At 43.9% G+C, this 25348-nt stretch overlaps 1 protein-coding gene across 4 annotated transcripts in view; it reads left to right on the plus strand.

Annotated features, from left to right (window-relative positions):
• The first annotated feature begins 589 nt into the window (after positions 1–589).
• LOC148035751 (SNF7 family protein) overlaps positions 590–25348 on the plus strand; it is a 59883-nt gene continuing 35124 nt past the window's right edge. For 3 of the 4 annotated variants that reach the window (XM_087677764.1, XM_087677765.1, XM_087677762.1), the window contains exon 1: positions 591–1027. Coding sequence is in view for 2 of the 4 variants with exons in the window: in XM_087677762.1 (XP_087533888.1) it covers positions 833–1027 (195 nt within the window). In the remaining 2 variants the exon portion in view is untranslated. Of the gene's footprint in view, positions 1028–25348 lie in introns of all 4 variants that reach the window. The other variant, XM_087677763.1, reaches the window with a different exon arrangement.

Here is a 25348-nt window from a genome sequence, read left to right on the forward strand (position 1 = left end):
TGAGAAGAGAGAGAAGCTTTTACATTGAGTGAAAAAAGAAGAGAATTAAAATCAACAAACCAAAAGAAAAAAAAAAGAGAAGGTTTTGGAGGGGAGAATGATTGCCATGTGGCACTTTAGGAGATTGCAGTGTGTGCCATGTGGCACCCCCCAAAAACCTTCTTTTAATAATAGTAAGAGATTCATGGAAGCAATATTTTCAGGTGCGAATTCAAAACAATGAGGGAGGTCTCTCCAATGGGAATTGTGTATGTGGAGAAAGAAAACCCTTATGCATATAGTTTGGGATGGATGTCGTGCCAAAGGGTAACTTAGCCAAAGGTTGGAATGCAGAATAGAAGTGAAAGCTTACAGATGTTGAGTGCTTGGGTATTAGTAGAGCCTCAATGGTTTGAGAGAACATGCTTTTCAATCCATAAGAGTCTTTACCTTTGTACCATTTGGGAAGCCAAGGTTAAATTGATGCTAGAGGGTACAAGGGAAATGATAACTTGGGAGAAAGCAATGCATAAAATAAGTTGGTTTTGGATTGTGCCGGGGACATGCATAAGATCACCAATCTTTTGGGTTTTGGGTTAGTATGCTCCCTATTTTGTATGCCGAGATAGTCTTAACCTCATACAATCGTATCCGTTCAAGTCTAAAACAAACCGAGACACTCCTGCCTGGTAGCTTTGAAGATCGCCTGCTTAGCGCGTTACTTTAATTGAAATTCTTCTCTCTTTACTCTGTCACACAGAATCGTCTCTACTTGTAGAGAAATGGAAGTATACTGCTCGAAACCGTGCAAGCGCGCCATAGAAAGTTAAAATAAACGTGGTTTCTGCTTCCAATGGTCATGAATTCTTTCCTGCACTCCTTCTTGCTCTCGGAAGTGCCTGGATGGGATGATGATGTGGTATCCGCTGCCCGATTCAAGGCCTTGACGGGACAAAGAACAGACTGGGAAGGCCGGTATCTCTTCTGGAGGGATCTCATCATAAAAACGGCTCGCCATCTCAACCTCATTGTCATCGATGTGGACAAGGTGAGATATGGATGTCTAACTTTGGAACGTGTTGCCATTCTGAGCTTTCGGAAAGAAGTGAGGGTCAATATCTTTTTTCTATCTGATATTATCTATCGAACTCCCCGTAATGATGCTTTCTTCTCATTTCGGGGCTTATTCATTTGTCCAATCAATTGGAAATGGAGATACTTTAGTTGCAGCACAGTCATTTACTAGGGTTAGCCACACTCTTCAAAGAAACAGGGGTGCACGAATGTGCGTGGGGGGAGCATTGCCCTTTTGTTATTATCATTCTTCATAAAAGGAGGCCAATTAAGTCAAGTTAACCAGGAGTAAATTTTCAAAGCTGAATCACCTTGTCACCGTACCATTATAATAGCATATGGCAATGCTAACAATCAATACCATGCACCCCAAGAGGGGGTTAAAACTGCATGCTAACTCCATTCATGCCTAAGAGGGTTGAAAACTGTATCTCAATGTCCCGCGGTCCACCAACATATGTCAAACTCCTTGTGAACGCTCCATCACTCAAGAAAAAAACTTGGTGAGAGGCAATCTTTGACATAAGGAAACCATCTAGCTAGTCCAATAGAGCAAATGCATTTTGCAGTCCCCTTGCTTCTCATGGTTGTTGTTGTGATGGGAGAAAAGCATGTGGATCAAAATATGGATACTTTCAAGCCATGTTGCCATCTCTAGCGTAGCTTGCTGCTACACCTTTATGCCACTTGTCGTGATCAATTGCAAGCTGTCTACAAACTTAGAGACAATTGTTTTCTTTGATAGATGAAAGGGCACATCACTAAAAAAATTGTAAATCATGTGAAGGATGTATAGGTATCATGATCCTATTTTTGCTAATTGTATGTTTGTGACTTGTGTTAGTATTAGAGATTGGCTGATCTCATTTTAAAGCAATTGCTTGTAGTTGGTCATCAAGCATGACTCTCAAAATAGAGCTGAAGCATCCTTTGCACTCTTCTACACATGACACGTTTAAACACCTCAATGGATCGAACTTAGGATAAAGCACTCTTCCACTACTGGAGATGGATCTTGGATGCTGTAACTACCAATCAAAGTTGTAGGAATGTGGAGGAAGGTTGAAAACTGGTCACCATAGGCTATAAACAGCAAGGCGACAGTAGAGGACAGATGCAATGATGCAAGCGAGCAGCAAAACAGCAAATCGCAACTGTCCCAGTTGTTGCCAAATGGTAGGCAGCCTATCGCCTAGCAGCAAATGATGCAAAGGCAAGAAAGGCAAGTGCCGAAGATAAGGAAACAGCTGACGATGGTAGCAAAGCTGAAAACACAGCTATGTGGGACCTCCTGGCAACAAGCGGCAGCAAAAGCATGGGTGCCAAGGGTTGGAAGATGTCAAGCTGCGGGCAGGGGCAGGACAACAAGAAGAAAGTGGCTAATGGCTGAAATTTGCATGTACAAGTGAGAAACCTCCACACACGAATGAGGATGAATGGGGCAGCCTATCTATTTATAGATGCAGATGGATCCTTCCAAATTAGGGTTTTGCATGTGGGACACAGAAACTCTCCAAAGCCACTCCCCATTTAATGATGGTTTTGATAATTTACATGTTTTGGGGCTGTTTTAAAGAGCTAATCAGTTTATCCACATGGACATATGCCTCACATCCAAAGATGCAGAAGTGGGAAACTAAAGGCTTTTTCCCAAAGAAGGCATGGTAGGGAGTCATATCCTGCAATGCTGAAATAGGTGACCTATTGGGATATGGATTGTAGTAGCCACTGCCTCACCCCATAAGGAATGGGCAAGACCCTTGTGCTCGACGGGCCATCTCAAGCATGGCCGATTGGCACTCACCACCACACCATTTTTAGATGGTGTATTTGGATGGGAATATTCCACCCAAATACCTTGATTCCTTCAAAACTTAGAAAAGAGGCTAGAATAAAACTCACTACTATGATCGGCTTGTACATTGCGAACTTTGAAGGAGGTTTGTTCTCTGCAAACACCTTCCACTCGCAGAAGCGAGAGTATGCCTCACTCTTGTACTCCAAGAAATAGGGCCACACGTAACGACTAAAGTCAACAATCAGCATAAGGTACTTGGCCTTACCAAGGGGAACTTGTGGACGAAGTGGCCTATGCTGCTTGCTCCTCAAGCATCTAGGACATAGTGTGTGAATGAGAGGGAAATCTGGAAGTTCCTCAACCATCTTCCTTCTCAAAGCTTGCCGAACAGCATCAAGATTTAAATGCCCATAATGAGCATGCCAAAGCAGTCCAAGCTCGTGTGAAGAGCGCGTAGCAAGGGTTGTGAGTGTGTAGAGTCCACCCTCGTGTGTACTTGTCCAAAGAGCAGCTCTTGAAGATGCATCCTCCATTGTAACTGCATCTTGGGTAAAGATGAGTTGGGTACGTAGCTGTCTAAGATCCTAAACAAGTAGAAGGTTAAAGCCCAAATGGGGTACATAGAGGACTTTGGCCGAAGAAGAATGCTGATGGGGCAACAAGGGAATGGTTCCCACTCCATGTATGGGGACTGAAGAGTTGTCACCAATGGTGACAAATTCCCATTTGGATCACATACCTTGAAGCCAATCCTGGCAGTAAGTCATGTGGAAAGATACCCCACTATTCATGAGCCAAGACTTCTCCTCCTCAAAAGAAGCAATAGTTGTATCCTCCATCTCAAACAAGTGTACGAAGAAAAAATCAATGGTAGTGGGTGTAGCCTTTGAATCCTTGGATCCCTCCTTAGGCTTAAAATGGGGGTACTTCTGCTAGTACTTCTTGGGATTAGTGCCCTTTTCACAATGTGGACACTTGGGCTTTCTTTTTTTTCTCATCCTTGGAATCATCCTTCTTGTCCTCCTCTTTCTTAGTGTGTGGCTTCCCCTTCTTCTTCCCGCCCCTAGAACCTACATCAAAAGTCTTTGTGGAGCTAGATCCATTAGTCCCCACCTCTTTGAGACACTCATCATGCTCCAAGTCAAGCGGTGAAAGCTCCTTTTAAAGAACCATATCTTGGGTCCTCGAAGTCAAAAGGCTGATGTAGAAGACATCGTACTTAGGAGATGGTAGCTGAGTTAGTAGAATCATGGCCATATCCTTTGAAGATATCATCCTCTTGAGGGGCGCAAGCTTGTTCCGCATATCCTCTCGTTTGTTGATGCGATCCCTCATAGAAGGAGAGTCATCAACTCCGAGCATTTGAAGCTTCTTCTCGAGAGAGATCCTATGGACAAACGTCTTCTGATGGTAAAGAGATGCAACTTCTTCCACACCACCATTGTAGCCTTCAATCAGCGAACATGAATCAAGACATAACCTTGTAAACTCATAAAGAGAAAGGATCAAGCTCGAGAGTTGAGCCAATCCCAAAGGGTTGCACGACCCAACGATGACCCATGTGTGGGGTCTTCCACGGGCCGGGGAACAGGGAGAGAAATAAACTCCCAAAGGTTGAAGGTGTCGAGAATGCACTCCACCTTAGATGACCATAGAGAATAGTTGGAACCATCCAATTTGTCTTCTTTGGGCAAAGAAGGAAGCATGGGCACCTACATAGCGGGTGCCATGTAAGGTATCTTTAAGTTGGTAGACCGATCCTTATGGGAAACATGAAGAGAGGGAGGAATGGGGTGCTCTAAATGAGGAGTCTGAACATGGGAGTTTGACCTCTGATAATCTCGCCGTCTTTTAGAGGAATGATGAGAGACCCCATCCTCTAAGTCAGTAAAGCCGAAAAACTGGTGTTGTGCGACATCTTCAAGACCTACAAACACCCAAAAGTTATGTTTGGCAGTGAGCAGCACCAAGACAAGTGGAAATCAGCTACAGTTGATGTGTAGATGTGCTGCTTGAGCAAGGAGTGCTGTTGCCTATTACCAAAAGCTGTCGCCTACTATCTGAAACTTTTAGGGGAGCTGAAACCTTGTGTTTGACAGCTAAAAGACTATTGCCTGGTCAGGAGAGCTGTTGCGTGGAAGGAATGTGATGTCGCCACCCTCCAGATGGAGTTGCTGACATGCCATACTCTAGAGATGGTCGCTTGGATTGAGATGAGGTTGCCTTGGGCAACAGATGTTGCCTTTGCAACAAACACAAGGTTAGGAACTTGCGTTTTGAAGAATGGGTGGCCTCTCTTTGCAAAGTAGGCTATGCCGTGTCCTCTCTTAGGCAATGCATGTGAGTGCAACAGAAAAAGGAACTCGAACGCATAGAGGAGAAGATAGTACGAAGATGAAGGAAGAAAGAAATCTGCACTGACCGAAATAAATGCTGAATACAAGTAGCACTAAGCAGTCCCTGCATGCAGCCCGAGGCATCAGTGAGGGCACCAGATCTGGCTAGAAATGATGACAGCAGCAGCACATTGGAGATAGAGGAGTATGCCGAATGTTCGAGGAGCAGTCTGCAGAAGATGATCTGTCCCAGCCAGCCAGCCAGCTATAAATAGCAGAAAATGGGCCAAACTGGCTGGTAGGCTGATTGCATTTGATGCAGTGGGCAGAATATAAAATGCTGGGAAAAATTAGCTGATGTGGTAGATAAATCGGGGGAGATAGGAGAATGTTTGATAGGGTGGCACAGGTTAGGAAATGCAGAAAATGCTCACGAAACTCGAGAAATGTGCACTAAAATGCTAGATCTCCCATGTCTTTGGTAGACTTTGACAGGAGCTCACAACCGAGAGATGACAGACCGACAACACTAAAAGTGACAGGCTAATGGTTACTACTGGATCTATGTTGTAGATTATCAATCCGAATAAACCTTTTTAGGGTCATACAGATTTGAGCGATTATGCTTTAGGTGTTGTCTTTTATCAGGATGACCGACCTATTGCATTCGAGAGTCGTAATCTTGTTGAAGCCCAAACAGGTTATATTGCCCGAGAGAAGGAATTGTTGGCAGTCATCCATGCGCTTAAAGTAGGCATTATCATTTGTATGGTGCCTAGTTTATTATTTGGACGGATCCCATTCATATAAATACGTATGTGATCAGCCCGATCTTCGTGACCTCAAGGTGAGATGGATGGAGCTTCTGCAAGAGTGACTTTGAAATTCGCCATAGGAAGGGTGCAACCAATATGGTTGCCGATGCTCTTAGTCAAATTCTTGAAGTCAATGCCTTGTCCTTCTTCAAAATTTCGACTAATTTCTCTCTCTCAAAGACTATGTTGCAAGGAAAGACGTTTAGTTCAAAAAGCATACTCCAAATGAAAGATACCCAAGATAGAGAAAACATGAGCAAGAATAAAGCGACCCAAAATAGACAAAACGTGTGAGAGAAGAAATTTGTCCAACATAGACGAGAAATATGAACAACACTCAACAATGGTGTAGCACAAGAGCTAAGAAGATCCATTGCTTGTAAAAAGGCTTTTAGTTTAATACTCCAACTCAAAGAAAACCCAACAACAAACACTGAGAACAATAGGGAGACTAGAAAAGCAAATAGAACATACATAGTAATGTGCCAAGCATTTACATTGACCCTAACTTGCAGCAACTTAAGAAGATCATGGAAAATACTTAGCCAAGATACCTTTGTCCTTTGTAAATTTGCTATTTTGAAGCATGTCACAAATATATGTAAGGATATAAACCATGACAGGTGTTTTGAATATTTTAACATATTTTGAATTTAAAATTGTGCATCGTTGCCTTATGAGGAATCTCCCAATTTAGAGATAAAAGACTTGGTAATGGCAAATCATCGATATATCCATATGTACCTTCTTTAGAGGGAACCACGTATTGTGCATAATATATAAAAATCCTTCTCTCACTAAAAGAACCCGCGGTCTAATCAACTTAGATAATGTTTGCAAACACCTTATAAATCAGATGGAAGGTTCCACTTAAGCTCTCCACAGAGGTTGCCATTCAATACTTGTTGACGGAAATATATCTACAACCAATAATTCGTTATTAGTACTTGCTTAAATGAAAAAAATATTACATATGTTATCAACTCAAGACTTACAACATGTGTTAGCTGGGAAACACATTCGTTTGGAGACAAGTGCATATCCTTGGCCATGTAAACGTGTTGCACTTTGACAAACCACCCTTCATGCATAATTTTGAAAGCAATGATACGCCTTTTCCAGTGATGTTTTATATCCTCTTGTTTTCTTCTTTTCACCTTGTGAGAGTCCTTGCAAGAGGGCAGCATGGTAACCTAATTATTTATGCAAAAGGTTTTTGACTCCCAATTTCCGTCAACTCTTTGGCTATAGATAGTGCAAGAGTTTACTAAACAAGAAGGCCGCCTTCTAGATGCCATACTTAGATTGAATTCGCAGAGAAAGAAGCTTATCAAGAAAGGTGAATATTTGCAAAATGATCTTTACTTTGGTAAGATGTGGCAACTAGTTCAAGAGGGACCAAGTAGCCGAGGAAGCTTAGGCGGTCTGGATGCGTGAAGATTGGCTACTGAGAGAAAGATGGTGGAAAAGTATTCCATTTAGAATGGATTACTTTTTAAACAAGGCAAAGTGTGTGTGTCTGATGATCAGGATATTGGCAAGAAAATTTTATATGAGTGTCACGATGCACCAAGCACCGGACACCCTAGCATACACTAAACTTTGGCCTTGGTTACTTGTTATTTTTATTGGCCGCATATTAAGACTATGGTTGAGTCTTATGTGCGTGAGTGCTCGTAGTGTCAACTTAATAACTCTGAATGGCACAGATAGGCCGGAATGTTGCATCCTTTATAAATCCTTGATAGGAAATGGAGTAGCATTTCTATGGATTTTGTAGTAGGATTGCCCCGTACGAATTGAGATCATGACGCAATCTGGGTTTTGGTCGACCGATTGATGAAAATGGCACGATTCATTCTTACAAAGACGATTGTGAAAAGCCATGAGTTGACTGGTCTCTTTGTCGAATGCCTTTATAGACTTTATGGTTTGCCCAATGAAAGAGTCTGTGACTGGAATCGTAAATTCATTGACCATTTCTGGTAAACGGTCTTCCAAAAACTCGAAACTATTGTTCATCTTGTCCTTGAAGCGTCCTAAAATCGATGGGCAGATCGAATGGACGAATCAAACGATGGAGAATATGCTTTGTGCATATATCTCGCGTAGGCAATCTGATTGGGAGCGTTATCTTCTTTAGATTGAGTTTGCTTATAATAGTGCTAAGCATTTGGCTATTGATTATAGCTCGTTTATGCTTATTTACGGTTATTTGCCAAAACCATCGATTGCCACAAAGCTGAGGAGTGTGAAAATACAGATGTAGTCGACTTTTTGCATGATATGCAGGAGATGTTGATGATTGATAGGGAAAGCATTAAAAGGGCCTAGGATCGTGCCACGTTTTATGCTAACCAACATCATATTCCTAGAGAGCTTCAAAAAGGCATGTGGGTTTACCTTAAAGTCCCAAAGGATTTTGATTCAATGACTACCGGCAAGTGCTATAAATCGTCTTCAAGATATTGCGGTCCTTTCTAAATTACCAAGAAGATTAGTGTATCCTAGGAGTTAGGCTTACCTTCGGAAATTCGAGCTCACGACTAAACGATTCTATCGGACCATTTATCTTGAGTGTTTGGTCAAGTGGAAATGTCGCTCGGAGGCAAAGGCTACTTGGGAGCTGATACGTTCATTGAAGAGTCGTTTTCCTCACTTTGTTCTTGAGGATATTGTTGACTTCTATGGACCATGTAGCCTTGTGGGATCGTCTCAACTCTTGAGCTAGATCCTTTCTCTTTATGAGTTTGCAAGATTCTATTCTTATGCATGTTAGCAGGTTGAAGATCGTAGCAAAAGTGTGGAAGAAGCTTGCGTCTTTGTATCAACACAAGACGTTTGCCCACAAGGTTTCTCTAGAGAAGTCGCGGATGCTCAGTATTAATGGCTCTCTCTATGAAGGAGCACATCACTAAGATGGAGGGCATGAGGGGTGAGCTTGCCTCTCTTGGTTGAATGATATTCTTCGAAGATATGGTTATGATCCTTTTGATTCAGTTGCCATCTCCTCGGTTTAATGTCTTCTATACTATTCTCCTAAGCAAAGACATGCACAGAGGCGGACTCTGTCATAGTTGAGGCGGCCTTCGAATCCTTCTCCTTTGGCTTCAAATGGGGGTATTTTGGCTAATGCTTCTTCTCGAGATGAGTGCCCTTCTCATAGTGTGGGCACCTGGGCTTCTTCTTTTTCTCATTCTTCTTGTTCTCCTTTTCCTTGGCATGCGTCTTATTCTTTCCACCACCTATACTTGCAATAAATGCCTTAGTGGAGTTAGAACCACTAGTCCCAACCTCTGTAAGTTACTCATCATGCTCCAAGACAAGCGGTGAAAGCTCCTCCCATAAGAGTCTCACAGGTCCTCCATGTGATAAGGCCAACTCTTTTTTCTTTTGCACAAGAGAAGCGGCTTGTGGATAGTGGGGTTTCTTCTTATTTGACCTATAGATAGGATTGGCTTTAGGACACGAGTGCCAGAGGGGGCGCAGTCACCATTGGTGACAACTCTATTGCTCTTGTTTAAGGAGTGTGGACTAGTCCTTTATTGCTAAACAGATAGTCTTTTTCGGCTAGAGTTCTCTATGTACCGGATTTGGGTTTTAACCTATTGTCTACTCATGGTCTTGCACGGCTTGGTACCCTCTTGGTCTTTAATAGGATAGGTGCAATTCTTTGGAGAGATTTCTAGGAGGGTGGGCTTTATATGCTCATAGCCTTAGCCACGAGGTCTTTCCACGAGCTTAGGTTGCTTGGGCATGCTCGTTATGGTCATTTGATCACTGATGCTATCTGATGGGCATCTCGGAAGAAGATGGTGGAGGCACTTCTTGTTTTTCCTCCTATTCACACCTTATGCCCTAGTTGTTTGAGAGGCAAGTAACATAGGTAGCCTCATCCACACGTTGCTACTAGTAGGGTTTCTACATCAATTGCATTGGTCCATACTGACCTTTGTGGACCTATGGGTACGACCTCCCTAGGGAAGGCCAAGTATTTGATGCTGATTGTTGACAACTTTAGTCATTATATGAGGCCTTATTTTTTGGAGTACAAGAGCGAGGCGTACTGTCATGAGGACATGTATTTTTGAAACCTCACTGAACATGTGGATTAATTTTTAATCACATGATTAAGTAAATGATGTACATGTGAGATGCAATTGGGGTTAAAGTAAATTCACGAGCTCGGGACCCGAAGAAATCATGGGATGCCAAAGGCAAAAGTTGCTATAAGTTATGCCGCATATGTACTTCGTGGTATCTAGTGCCAGTTGTTGGCCTAGGTTGGCCATAAGTGTCAGTTGGTGACACTAGAGAAGTGGCGTTTAATGGTACCTAACGCCAATCTGATGGTCAAAGATGGCGTAGAGACACTGAGGAATGGAAGTTGCCTAGCCAATTTAATTATTGGCCAGTTAGATTATTTTTCAAGGCATCGAAATAATTATTAGATTAATTTTCAGTATTTAAGGGCTGAAAATTAATATTTAACTATGGAAAATGCTGGAAAAACCATTTGGGAAGGTTGCCACTTGTCAAAAATATCCATGAAAGATTGAAAAACGTCTTTAGAGGCTAGGGAGAGACATTTTTATAAATTCAGCCTACAAGAGAGAGGGAGAGGAGGCTGCTGGTCTGATTTGCAGCCATTGGAGGACCTTCTGAGGCAGCCAAGGGCAAAAGAAGACCAATCAACAGCAGGAGATAGCATCTATAGGCTGTTGAGGCAGGGCAGCAACGATAAATGACTGATTTTCTTCAGTTCTTTGCATCTACATGCTGTTGTGGTAGGGCAACAGCTGCATTTGATTGATTTTCAGTCATTTTTTACGACAAAACTCTGAATTTTCTCTCTCTACAGCTTTTTCTCTCATCTCCTAGCCATTTCACAGCCTTGCTTCGAAGATCTCAACATTTGGACCCTTGAAGGTTGAGAAATTGCAAAATTTTCTGCTGTAAACCCTAATTTACAGTAGAAATTAGGGTTTAGCAGCAGCCTTGGGAAGCATGCCAGAAATTGAAAGCTCCAAGACTGCAAGATGCACGACCTTCAGGGCATAAGGAGGCCGATGACTAGCAAAGTGAAGAGAAATTTAATGACCAGTTCAAGAATCGGATGAGGACAACAACAAATCTCTTTGCTGAATTGGCAAAGGATCCTCAATTTACCCGATTTTTGAATGCTCCAAAGAAGGACAACAAAGGCAAGAAGAAGAAAATGTCTTCTACACCTTCGGGACAGTAAGATGCACTGAAGATAATGCCAAACCCTTCATTTGAAGCTCCCAAAGATGCTAATAAAATAAAACAGTCAGTACCTACGGCGCAAGGGATGCAAATGCAAGGCCATCGCGGAAGTGCCAATCCAATGGATTTTGGACAGCCAGGCGTGGATGCTATGACGGGGCAACCAAGATATTTTGGTGGAAGTACGATTTTTCATGCTATGGTTGGACAAGGACCACATACAGGAATGTTAGCACAAATCCCTATGGTATGCAGCAACCAATGCATGGAGTGCGAGGCCCAATGTATTTGGGTATGGCTGGAAATATGCAAAACCCTATGTATGGCATCATTGGCTTGATGTCTGGGGCACAAAGTAGCATGTTTGGTACTGCATTTGCATCCCCGAATGCTTATGGGGCTCAAGGAATGAATGTTGGTCATGCAAGTGCTCCGTTTGGCGTTGGTTTTGATGTAAATTCAGCAAATGCACCCTTTTTGCAGCAGCCAATGTATGACAACTTGACACCCAAAGGGGCAGTAAAAGACTATGATGAGGGTGGAAAAGGAGTGAAGTTTGAGTCCTTCAGCGGTGTACAAGACAGACTGAAAGCTTTGACTTTCATTCAACAGTACGATGTCGCCTATTCAGGGGGGAACTTCACGGAGTCCTCAAAGATTTGAAAGGCAGCCATTTTCTTGAAAGGGAATGCATTATAGTGGTGGTCCACTCTTTTGATGCAAGGTAGAGTACCGTCAACGTGGGTACAATTCAAGCAAATGTTTGCATCGAATTGGTTGACAAGTACCTTTGAGGTGGACATCATGATAGCTTGGAATAAGTTGGATGCTAAGGAATGTAAGAATTTGGAGCAATATAATAAGAAGTTTTGGAATGCATTGCTGCCTATTACTTCTCATCGCCTTGTACCCCTTCATGAGCAAGTGGAAAAATATGTTTGTGGGTTGCCCAAAAGAATCAAGGATGTTTGCATTAAATCCACCGTGTCTAGCATGTCTCAACTTATAGAGACTGCTGCTACAATCAATGCTTTGTTGCGTGGAAAGGATTCGGGATTCCTAGAGAGTGGAGAGAAGTCGAATAAAAATGTGTTTAAGGTTGAGAAATGGGGTAGATCTGAAAATTAGCTTGAAAAGAGGTCAAAACAACAAAGAAAGGGCTCGAAAACATTGGCACAAGGTAGGGAATTGATGGTTGCAAATAAATATTTTATTTGTGAATAGGAGGGTCACATTGCAAGGGACTGTCCCAATGTCACAACTCTATAGAAACAGAATTTGTATCCTTTTTCATTAATTTGTATATATAATGATTTATTTTTGCGCTAATTATATATAAAGAAAAGTGCATTGGAGCTGGCAACTGATGAGTGGTCACAGGTTATGGTGGACCCACGCGGTGGGTTAGAGAAAAGATAGTTCACACTTCCACCTATATGGCCCGATTGGGCGCCTGTGACCAGAACTCACGCATATCAGGGTTAGACTCGCACACAGAAAGGATTGATGTCTTGAAGTGTGGGCTAGATCCGCCAGAACAGACAGTTAAAATTAACAAGTTGGCATGATCATGAAATGCTTGTACAATGTGCATGTGTGGACTGAAAGCTTGAAATGCACATCAAGCATTTTGCACATATGGCTTCTCCACTTCATGACCTTACAAAGAAGAAGACCTCTTTCCAATGGAAGGAAAAAGAGAAGGCAGCCTTCACAAGGCTGAAAACAGCTCTTACTTCTGGACCTGTTCTTATCATTCCAGATTTGGTAAAACCATTTGTGGTGGAAGCAGATGCTTGCGGTGATTGTATTGGTGCAATGCTAAATCAAGAAGGCCATGCCGTAGCCTTTGAAAGTCGCCGTCTAAATGATGTGGAGAAAAGGTATGACATTTATGAAAAGGAGCTCTTAGTAGTGGTTCATGCTTTGAAGATATGGAAACATTATCTTTTAGGCAATGAATTCCTTATTAAAACTGATCGTTAGAGCTTAAAGTATTTCAAGACTCAAAAGCATTTGTAGGAGAAACATGCAAGATGGGAAAATATCTTGTCTATGTTTCATTTTCCAATTATGTACACTCCAGGGAAACAAAATGTAGTTGCTGATGCACTTTCTAGAGTGCCTCGCATTGCAACTATTACAGTGGCTCATCATGAAGATTTTCAAACGATGAAGAATACTTATGATGAAGATACTGATTTTGCAGCAATTTGGTCAAATTTACAGAAAGGAGGTTCTCATCCAGATTATTCCATCAAAGACGGTTACCTTCTCATGAACAATCGCCTTAGTGTTACTCTTCCTGTTCGACAAAAGGTGCTTAAAGAAAGTCATGAACCCCCTTATGCAGGGCATAGAGGGAGGGCAGCCACTCTTAAGTGCAATTGAGCGCTACTTTTATTGGCCAACATTACGAAGAGATACACATAACTTCATTGAGGCTTGCCTAGTATGCCAAAAATCCAAGTATGATAGGCAGAAGACTCCAGGATTGTTGCAACCTCTTCCAGTGCCCAAAGATCCATGGGAATCTATCACAATGGATTTCATCTCAGGTATTCCAAGAACACCTCAAGGTCATGATATGATTTGGGTCATAATTGATCGATTCGGCAAGCAATCACATTTTATTCCATGTCATAAAACATTGAAATCAGCACAAGCTGCAAGACTTTTCATTCAACATATCTTCAGATTATATGGTATGCCTTTTGAGATCATTTCAGATAGAGACTCCAAATTCACAAGTAACTTTTGGCGTGCTTTATTTGAGAATTTGGGAACCACTTTAAAGTTCTCCTCAGCTTTTCATCCTCAAATTGACGGCCAAATAGAGGTGATGAATCTCACTCTTTTGGATATGTTGAATAGGAAAGTCACATGAAGATTCTGATACCGTTTTTGCGATGTACACGGAAAAAGCTTTCATATGACACCCATATTGGGGGGTCCCTAAATTTTAGCAGGTCCCTAAATTTTAGGAGCCTCGAATTAGCCTAAAAATGCTACTCCTAAAAAATAGGGATGTCATTCTAAAAATAGTAAATTCTGTACCTTGACTGTGCTTACTAAATTTGGTTGTTTCTATTCTTGACAGTATTCAGCCCAAAAAGAAAGGCCATAGAGAAGAGACAAGTGTCTTGCTTGTCACACAAGTTTCCAAGTGTCCCACCACTTGTCACATCTCATGACATGTGGCTGGACACTTGTCTTGTGCTACTCCACTTTCCCCTTTTGTACTAGCTCTTCCCTCTCCTATAAATAAGAGCTCGTTTTTCTTCATTCAGCATCATTTTTCTTTGTTGTAAACTCATGTATAGCACCCACAGATAGCTAGAAATTGGCCCATCCATCCCCATCATCATCCCCCACTTCTCCATTATCAAATTCCTCCATATTCCCTCTTCTATCACTACTGTTTTACAGGACAGCAAGCTTGTAAATTCATTACAGCACCTCCTTCTCGAGCTCTTTCTTCCATTTTAGCAACAAGAAGCAAGCCCTATCCATGTACTGCTGATCCACGATGGAGAAAGGCTGATTTCCCCTCTTTCTTCTCTCATACTGTAAAGAAATCAGTTCTTATCATTGCATAATAGATAATGCATGTGTGTTTGTACATCTTTGCATGATCTTGTGAGAGTGAGAATTACTTCTCCTCACTCTTAGGTTGATTGTAACTGAGCTCTTCCCTAAGGGACTTGGGTTGAGCAGAAATACATTCCTTCGGGGGGGGGGGGGGGGGGGGGAAAGGGGGGAGGTTGCCCATCTTCAACCCTCAATCTTGTCTCCATTACTTTTATATTTTCATGGCTGTAATTTTGTGAGTAATTTTTATTTTCAGCTTTAAGTGTTCATTTTTTTTAAAAATATTAAATCTCGAAAACAAGCGAATATCATAATTGTTAAGCATACTACGTTGTTCGGGGCGTTTACACCCAATAGGCAGTAAGCCGGAAAATTAGAAAATCAGGGAGATTCTAAAGGAAAGAAGCTCAAAACATCAGTGGGATTGGTGTCCAATGTTGTTAGTGATTAGCCCAATGATGATGCTATTGAGTTGTGCAGAGCATGGGGCAAAATTTATGATCAGTATGCATTGATTTTCTTTGATAATGGTGCACGAGCCAACTTCATTTCTGTTGACATGGCCGCCCGTCTAGGCATTAGAGAGGATGAGATGGGACTCATGGGAGAAGTTGGAATGGCATGTAGAGGCCATGCAGAGCTTGTCACACTGCTCATTGGAAAGCTTCGGTTGCACATACAAGGATATGTGGACAACAAAGAGTTCTTCATTGCTCCACTTGAGGGTTGTGATGTATTGCTTGGTATGCCATAGTATCACCGTATGCATGCAATGATTAATTCTCGTGCAAAAAAGATTACTATTCAGCATAAGGGAAAGATACTCACACTTGATGTAAAGTTGAAAGGTGAATCTGTTTCAGTCGTATTTGCAGCTGCCATTTCTAAAGTAATGAAAAATCATCTTTCAGCGTATGTGGTTTTTACTAAGGATAAAGATGATAGTGAGAATGTTGGGAACATGTCTTAAGTTAGAGAAGGATTGCATGTCATTTGTGAAAATGTATGTTGATTGCTTCTCTCAGTCACTTCCAGGCCAGAAGATTATGACATAGATCTTATCCTTGGAAGTAGTCCACATAATAAGCCATCCTATAGAGTTAGTGCAGTCCAACAGGAGGAGATTATGACTCAGGTAAATGAGTTGCTAGAAAAAGGGTTGATTCAACCCAACTCATCTCCTTTTTGTTCTCTAGTACTTTTGGTGTAGAAAAAGGATGGTTCATGGTGTATGTGCATTGATTATCGTGCTCTGAACAAGATCACAATAAAGAATCGCTTTCCGATTCCTCGGATCGATGATGCTATGGATAGATTGCAAGGGGCATCCATATTTAGCCGTATAGATTTGAAAAGTGGGTATTATCAGATATACATTAGTCCAGAAGATTTGCTTAGGATAGCTTTTAGGACATCTTTTGGATTGTATGAGTTTCTTGTTATGCCTTTTGGACTTACGAATGCTCCTACCACTTTTAATCGGATGATGGATCGTATCTTCAGGCCACATAGAGGATTTGTGGTCACTTTCTTTGATGACATGATTGTCTATTCAAAGAACGAGACGGAGAGTAGAAAACACTTGGATATTGTGTTCAATGAACTACGTGACCATAGGCTGGTTATCAATGACAAGAAAAGTGAATTCTTCTTGCATGAAATTCACTTTTTGGGGCATATTGTATCGGTTGATGGTATTCATATGGACCTTGCAAAGGTTGAAGCAATACAATCATGGCCACCTTTGAGAAATGTGCATGAGATCCGTAGCTTCTTGGGTTTATGTTCTTACTACAAGAAGTATGTACGCGGGTTTACTGAAATTGCATCTCCATTGTATGCCTTGCAGAAAAAGGATGTGCTATTTAGATGGACAACAATGGAAATTTCAGCATTTGGAAAGTTGAAGGAAAAGATGACTTTAGAACCTGTGCTTGTGTTGCCCGATCTAAGGAAGTCATTCATAGTTTAATGTGATGGATGTGGTAACAGCATTGGGGTTATTCTTATGTAGGCTGGCCGAGTTGTGGCTTATGAGAGCCGAATTCTCCACGGTGTAGAAAAGAATTTGCAGGTCTATGAGAAAGAGCTCTTGGCTATAATTCATGCATTGTCTACGTGGAAACATTATTTGTTTGGGGCTGATTTTACAGTACAGATAGACGATCAAACTTTGAGGTACTTTCTGACGCAGACAAAGTTGTTAGAGAAGCATATGAGATGGGCAAATTTTCTCTCTATGTTTCATTTTCAGATTGTACATATCGATGGTAAAAAGAATGTTGTGGCTGATGCACTGTCACGTAAGTGTCAGAGATCATAGCCTGTTTACAGGCAGCAGGTGCAGGCAGCAGCTGCACAGTCCAGCTGGACAGTCGGACTGTGCAGTCGGACTGCCACGTGGCAGTCCGACTGCCTGCAGCCATTTTATTCCAGGCTGCGCCCCAGTTTTGAGCCCCGTTCTAGGTGATTTTTCGCCTATTTATTGCTGACGTTTTCAGCAGTCTGGCCACTATTCTCTGTCGCAGATTACAGACCGGTGCCGTGCAGATCTCTGTCTCTGTTCGCAGATTTCAGACAGCAGACAGTGCAGACTGCAGCAGACTTCGAGGTGGACAGCAGGTCGCATCGTCGAGGTGGAGACACGCAGTCCAGCGCACTGCGCCCGTGTATATCTTTGTATTCAGCATTCTTTATACAGCAGATCTTCAGTGTACACTGTCTCTTTCTCTCCCTTCTCTCTCTGCGTTCTCTCTCTTTCAGTCCTACGCTTCCGCACCGCTGCACTCTGACATGGTATCAGAGCAGTGTTTGAGGGCTGACTGAGCGCAGAATCAACCTGAAGAAGAGTTTCCATCGCGACACAAATTTGCGTTTTTTGCGTTTAAGGGCAGACAGGAGGGCTGCGCCTTGGAACAAGGCTGAAACGAGTGTGGGCGCACAGGAAAGGAGTACAGGTGGTGGATTTGCTGCTGTTTACTGCTGTTTGTCGCGGAGAAAGTTTGAGTTTTCAACCTAAAAGTGCAGGTTTTGCTTTTTCATCGCCTCCGGCGGGTGAAGGAGCTTCGGGACGCTGAAGAGCCTTAGCAGGCTGAGTCTACTCAGTCAGAGGGGGCTGCTTTTGCGTTTGAGAAGGCATTGCAGGTGAAGATGTCTACAGAGATGGACTTGGAGTTCCAGGCGATTATGGACCGGAAGGTGCCTGTCCTACCGGCTCTTCCTACAGATCAGAAGCTCGACGGCGACAACTACCGCATTTGGCACGTTATGATGTTGGCCATTCTGGAGTCCTATGATTTGGCGGAGTTGGTACAGGAAGATATTGACCGGCCTTCGGTAAGAGATGAGTCCAAACTCTCTTCCGATGCTCGTGCGGAGCTGGCCAGGGCCCAGTCTCATTGGGACAAACTGAATGCCAGGATTCGATCCTTTCTCTTCCTATCATGCACTACAGCCGTGATCGCTCACATCGAGCACTTGACGGTGGCTCGTGAGATATGGCTGGAGCTTGATCAAATGTACAATCGGATGACCCTGATGAAGAGGGTTTCTTTGGAGGTACAGATGCGGACCTTGTCCGTCAATAAGTCTTCTTCGCTAAGGGAACACATTAACAAGCTAAGGCAGCTACAGATGCAGGTTCAGAATGCGGGGAAGCCGATCTCCTCCGAAGACATGGCGATTACACTTTTGTCCCAGTTGCCGCCACGATTCGGTACATTTTACTCTGCCCTTATTGCTTCGGGGCGAGAGTCTACTCTTCGGTGGGAGGAGTTGGTTCCTATGGTCTTGGACCAAGAGGAACAGTTAAAGGGACAGAATGCTTCCAAGACGGAGGCGTTGACAGGTCAAGCCTCTCAGAAGAAGGGGAAGGACCAAAAGAAGAAGAAGGGGGATAACAAGTCCAAGAAGGACAAGGAGAAGGACAAGGACAAAGACTCCACATGCCATATTTGTGGAAAGACTGGCCATTGGAAGAAGGATTGCCCTGACAAAGACTCGAAGGACACCAAGAAGAAGGACACCAAGGATTCTGGAGCGGTGGCTGCACCCTCATCAGCTGCATTTCTACATCTAGTTGTCATTGAGGACGCTTCACCGAATGCTTCTGATGCTGCGATGGCGGCTTCCCAATCTCGAGAGTGGATTATTGATAGTGGTGCCTCACGGCACATGACTCCTTCATCAGATGGTGTTGCCCAGCTGCGACCTTCGCGTGGGCAGGTTCTCATTGGAGACAGCTCTTCAGTTTCTATTGCAGGTCGGGGTAAGATGCAGCTTATTCCGGATGGACGAGGTGGCACCCATACTTCAGAGGTTTTGCATGTACCAGGATTGGGGTACCATCTCCTTTCAGTCCATAAGATTTGTTCCCTTGGTCTTCTGGTGGAGTTTGACAGTTCTACAGTGCGAGTCCTTGATCGTGAGTCGAGGAAGGTTCTATCATGTGGATATGAGGAGAACGGCATTTACAAACTGAAGTCTTCCACTGCCCTCTCTACTCTTCTTCTTACCTCACAGTCACAGTCTGAATTATGGCATGCTAGGTTTGGTCACCTGAACTATGACTATCTTCGGAAGGCGTCACGGGGACAGCTTGTTCGAGGGTTGCCGGATATAGTGGTGAGCCAGCAGCCATGTGTCTCCTGCATAAAGGGGAAGCAGCATAGGGATGCCATTTCCCACACCGCTTCGCGGCGGTCTACTTCACCGATGGAGTTAGTGTCTACGGATCTATGTGGCCCTATGAGGAATGAGTCCCTGCGTGGGAGCTCGTACTTCATGCTGATCGTGGATGACTATAGCAGGATGACATGGGCCTATTTTTTGGCACTAAAATCAGAAGCTTTCTCGCACTTCAAGGATTGGCTTCTCTTTGAGGAGAACCGATCAGGCCGGAAGTTGAAGACCTTGCGATCCGACAAGGGAGGTGAATTTGTCTCTAATGAATTTGCTCGGTTTTGTGCAGATAGAGGAGTTCACCAGGAGTTTGCTAATACGAATACTCCACAAGAAAATGGTATTCTCGAACGGAAGAACCGCAGTGTGATCGAGATGGCGCGCACCATGATGGAGCACCGACAGACCCCCCAGGTTCTGTGGGCCGAGGCTGTGGCTACTGCAGTCCACATCCTTAACCGATCTCCTACTTCGGCCGTGGAAGGGATGACTCCATTTGAGGCGTATTTTGGGTCGAAGCCAGATGTTTCTTACTTTCGGGTCTTTGGGTGTGATGCCTATGTTCACATTCCCAAAGGTCACCGTGACAAATTCGAAGCGGCTTCCCGCAAACAGGTATTTGTTGGCTACAGCTCCCAGTCCCAAGGCTACCGACTCTATGATCCCGTCAAGCGGGATGTATATACTAGCCGTGATGTGCGGTTTGTGGAGGTTCCGGCTTCTTCAACGGGTGAGGAGCATCCCGTTCTTGGAGATCCAGGGGAGAGTTTGGCTCCTTCTACAGTTCCACTGGAGCCTGTGCCGTTTGATTATGATTCTGTTTCTGACACAGAGTCTACTGTTCCACCGGATCCTTCTGAGGAGTTACCACCGGTGGACATTCCAGAGTCTTCTACTGATGGAGAACGACGAGGGGAGGTTCGGCCTCCTCCTCGCTGGGCCCGTGACACACTCCGTGATTCAGGGATCGAGGGGGTTCCTGAGGAGTGGGGACCGCAGGATGGTCCGCGGCGGTCACGGAGGCACCAGGCGCATTCTTCGGAGCTTGTGTGCTCCAATTATTGTTTGATGTCCCGAGTTATGCAGGATCGAGAGCCCACCTCCGTGAAGGAGGCTTTACAGTCCGCCCCATGGAAGAAAGCTATGGAAGCTGAGTTGGAGGCTATTGAGAGGAATGGCACTTGGTCACTTGTGCCACGCCCCCCAAAGAAGAAGGTGATTGGAGTCAAGTGGGTCTTCAAGACCAAATATCTCAGTGATGGTACTTTGGATAAGCACAAGGCTCGCCTTGTTGCTAAGGGTTTTGCCCAGCGCCCAGGGATTGACTGTCATGACACCTTTGCCCCTACAGCTCGTATGGCAACCATTAGAGCTGTTCTTGCTTTGGCTGGCCATAGGAGATGGCCTGTTTATCAGCTGGATGTGAAGTCGGCCTTCCTGAATGGTGATTTGAAGGAGGAGATCTACGTTGAGCAGCCTCCTGGCTTTGGTTCTTCAGATGGGAAAGTCTACAGGTTGAAGAAGGCCCTGTATGGTCTCAAGCAGGCCCCGCGAGCTTGGAACGAGAAGATTGATTCGTTCCTCCAGACTCAGTTGGGATATCGGCGGTCCAAGGCCGATCCGCAGCTGTATGTTCACACTTCCGAGGATGGTTGTGTGCTGTTTGTATTATATGTTGATGATTTGATTGTCACAGGTGATGATGCACAGCAGGTCCAGGAGACAAAGTCAGCTTTACATCGGACGTTCGAGATGACGGATTTGGGGCTACTCCATTTCTTTTTAGGACATGAGATTTTTCAGTCTCAGAGGGGGATCTTTCTCTCCCAACAGAGATATGTACAGGAGCTCTTGGTGTCTTTTGAGATGGATGATTGTCGGGCCCTCTCTACTCCTATGGATCCGAACTGGAAGGCCACTTCCCACTCAGCTTCTCCTTTGACGGATGCTTCCCGCTATCGACAGTTGATAGGGTCTTTGATTTGGCTTCTCAACACGAGGGTTGATCTATGTTTTGCTGTTGGGCTCTTGGCAGGGTTCATGAGTGAACCTAAGACGGTGCATTGGCAGGCTGCTCAGAGGATACTTCGGTATCTGAGGGGGACGTCTGATTTGGGGATTCATTACCCCGCAGGGATAGATGGGTCAGATCTTGTACTTGCAGGTTGGAGCGACTCGGATTGGGCCAGTGACGTGGACCACAGGCGGTCTACAACAGGTTACTGCTTTACTTTGGGTGCAGGTGTTATTTCTTGGAGTAGCAAGAAGCAGCCCACGGTAGCCCTTTCGTCTACTGAGGCGGAATATCGGGCCGCATCTTCCACCACATGCGAGGTTGTGTGGCTTCGGAGATTGTTGGAGGAGCTTGGGTGCCCCCAGACTCGTCCTACATTGCTGCGATGTGACAATGAGAGTTGCATTGCCTTGGCAAGGAACCCTGTTTTTCATGCCCGGACGAAGCACATTGAGATCCAGTACCACTTCATCCGAGAAAAGCTTTTGGATGAGACCATCACTGTGGAGTATTGCAAGACGGAGGACAATCTTGCGGATTTGTTTACGAAGGCGCTTCCTCAGGCTCTACTTCGGCAACATTCCAGATCCCTCAGGCTTCTGCCCTGTCCAGGCTCTGAGAGGGGGTGTCAGAGATCATAGCCTGTTTACAGGCAGTAGGTGCAGGCAGCAGCTGCACAGTCCAGCTGGACAGTCGGACTGTGCAGTCGGACTGCCACGTGGCAGTCCGACTGCCTGCAGCCATTTTATTCCAGGCTGCACCCCAGTTTTGAGCCCCGTTCTAGGTGATTTTTCGCCTATTTATTGCTGACGTTTTCAGCAGTCTGGCCACTATTCTCTGTCGCAGATTACAGACCGGTGCCGTGCAGATCTCTGTCTCTGTTCGCAGATTTCAGACAGCAGACAGTGCAGACTGCAGCAGACTTCGAGGTGGACAGCAGGTCGCATCGTCGAGGTGGAGACACGCAGTCCAGCGCACTGCGCCCGTGTATATCTTTGTATTCAGCATTCTTTATACAGCAGATCTTCAGTGTACACTGTCTCTTTCTCTCCCTTCTCTCTCTGCGTTCTCTCTCTCTCAGTCCTACGCTTCCGCACCGCTGCACTCTGACAGTAAGCCACAAATTTCAGCTGTCAGCATGGTTTATTACACTGAGTTGGATGCCATGAAAGAGCAATATGTTGTTGATTCAGACTTTGCTAATATTTATGATCGGCTTTGCAATGGCCAAAGACATGAAGACTTTGTGCTAAGAGATGGATTTCTAATGATGCATGGACGACTATGTGTCACAAAGCAGTTAAGGCCTAGAGTTATCATTGAAAGTCATGTTTCTCCATATGCAGGACACGGAGGTATTGATGCCACGGTCAAGGCAGTGGAGTATTTCTTTTATTGGCGAGCTTTGAGGCATGATGTAGAACAGTTTGTTAAGACATGCATTGTATGCCAGAAGGTAAAGCACGATAGGCAAAAGATGCTGGGTTTATTGCAGCCCTTGCCTATTCCAGATAGGCCTTGGCAGAGCATTGCAATGGACTTTATTTTTGAGCTTCCTAAGACACCTACAGGGAATGATGGGATATGGACTATCATTTGCAGGTTTAGCAAACAAGCCTATTTCATTCCGGTCAGGAAGAAAATAAAGGTTGATCGCAGCACATCTTTAAGTATCATGGTATGCAAGAGCCGATCATTAGTGATCAAGACCCCCGGATGACCGGTTTATTTTGGAAGGGCTTGTTTGAGAATATGGATACCACGTTGAAATTCTCATGATCCTTCCATCCGTAGACAGATGGTCGGTCTGAGGAAGCAAATTCCACAGTATTAGATCTTTTGAGGTGCTATGTTTTAGACCACAAGACACGGTGGGAGTAGTATTTACCCTCGGTTGAGTTGGCTTACAACAACACAGTGCATAGTTCTACAAACAAAGCTCCATTTGAAGTGGTTGAGGGTGGCAAGAAGGTACCACCTATTCTGCAAACTAAGGATAAGATCTTTGAGACTGATTGTTATGTGGAAAACTTGGATGTAGCCTATGCAAAGATAAAATATGCACTTCAGAGATCACAAGAAAAGCAAAAGAGAACAGCTGATCGCCACAGACGTGCTTTGCAGTTTGTAGAGGGTGATCATGTATTGCTGCGTTTTGAAAAGGCAAGGCTGAAAAAGATGAAAGAAAGAAAAAGATTGTATCCGAAGTTGAGTATAAGATACTATGGGCCATTCCAGGTGTTGGAGAAGATCAACGATATGGCATATCAGCTGGAATTATCTCCACATTGGCGGATACATAATGCCTTTCATGTCAGTTTGTTAAGGTTTTTTCATGGTGATGTGCTAGAGGATATGTCTGTTGAAATTCAGCCTGAGGTTGAGGAGCTAGATAAGATTTTGGTACCTAAGCAGATTTTGGCACATAAGGAAGGAAATGTCAAAGGTAAAGTTTCCAGGAGATACTTGGTGAAATTTCAGAATTATTTATCAATGGATGTCAAATGGATGGAAGAGGATGACTTGGTAGACCATCCTCAGTTGTTGCAGCTTTACCTAGATGCCTTTCAGCTAGAGCCGACTTTAGTTCGGGCTCCGTCAAGTTTAGCAGAGCAAGGGTCTGGAGTATTGCATGATACCCAAGGGGGAGGTAGCACTTCCCCTCCTCTAGTTATGGACAGCTCTCGTATGTAGTGGATTTGGGATGTATTTAGCTTGCATCTAAGGTATTGCGTTGACAGTATGTTTGCTATGAGATCACTACTTAGTGTACTAGTCATTGTGATATGTATGCAGATGAGTATGAGTTTCACCCGGGCATTGGAACTATACTTTTGCATCAGCTTATGATCAATTTAGCATGAATTTTGCTTGTTTGGATTCCTCTTTGGCACAGATGGCTCATGTAGGATCTAGGTGTTTCTCACTTTCTTACTTCTTCTACAGGTCCACACAAATAAACTCGCTTTAGCGGAATAATTCACTTTGTGTGAACTATGCTCTTACGTCATAGATTCTTCATGACAAAGAGCTTACTATAGTTGAGGAGGCTCTTGCATAAGATATTTGGCACCAGGCTATGCAAGAGGAGCTCGATTCTATCGAGCGAAATCAGACTTGGGAGTTGGTTCGGTATACACAAAAGCGGAAGGTGATAGGTGTCAAGTGGGTCTATAAGACCAAGTATCTTGCAGATGGTTCCTTGGACAAGCACAAAGCGAGGCTTATTGCAAAGGGTTTTGCTCAAAGCATAGGTTTGGACTATTTTGAGAATTTTGTACCTATGGCTCGGATGTTTACTATTCAAGCTATCTTGGCTCTTGCAGTGCACCACCGCGTTGGCCTATTTATCAGATGGACATAAAGTTTGTCTTCTTGAATGGTGTCCTTGGGAAGGAGATTTATGTTTCACAGCCTCTAGGTTTTCTTGTGCAAGGAAAGGAGGATCATGTCTATAGATTGCAGAAGGTTCTCTCTGGCTTGAAGCAGGCTCCTAGAGCTTGGTACGAGAGGATTGATCGATTATTTCTACAGAGTGGTTTCCATCGATTAGCTCATGATCCCAACCTATGCTACAAGATTGAGAGTGACAAGTGTGTTTTGATCATATTGTATGTGGATGATCTTATTATCATAGGGAGCTATGCTTAGGAGGTTGATCGGACTTGAGAGATTTTGAGATAGGAGTTTGACATGACGGATCTTAGGATCCTACACTTCTTCCTTAGATTGGAGATCTATTAGATTGCACATGGCATATTTATTCCCAGCACAGGTACATCTCTGAGTTATTCTCAGAGTTTTGCACGCTGAT

This window comes from Lygodium microphyllum, chromosome 5, assembly GCF_053477565.2.
Source record: "Lygodium microphyllum isolate KBCC chromosome 5, Lygodium_microphyllum_v1.1.10, whole genome shotgun sequence".
In the NCBI taxonomy this organism is placed as follows: domain Eukaryota; kingdom Viridiplantae; phylum Streptophyta; class Polypodiopsida; order Schizaeales; family Lygodiaceae; genus Lygodium; species Lygodium microphyllum.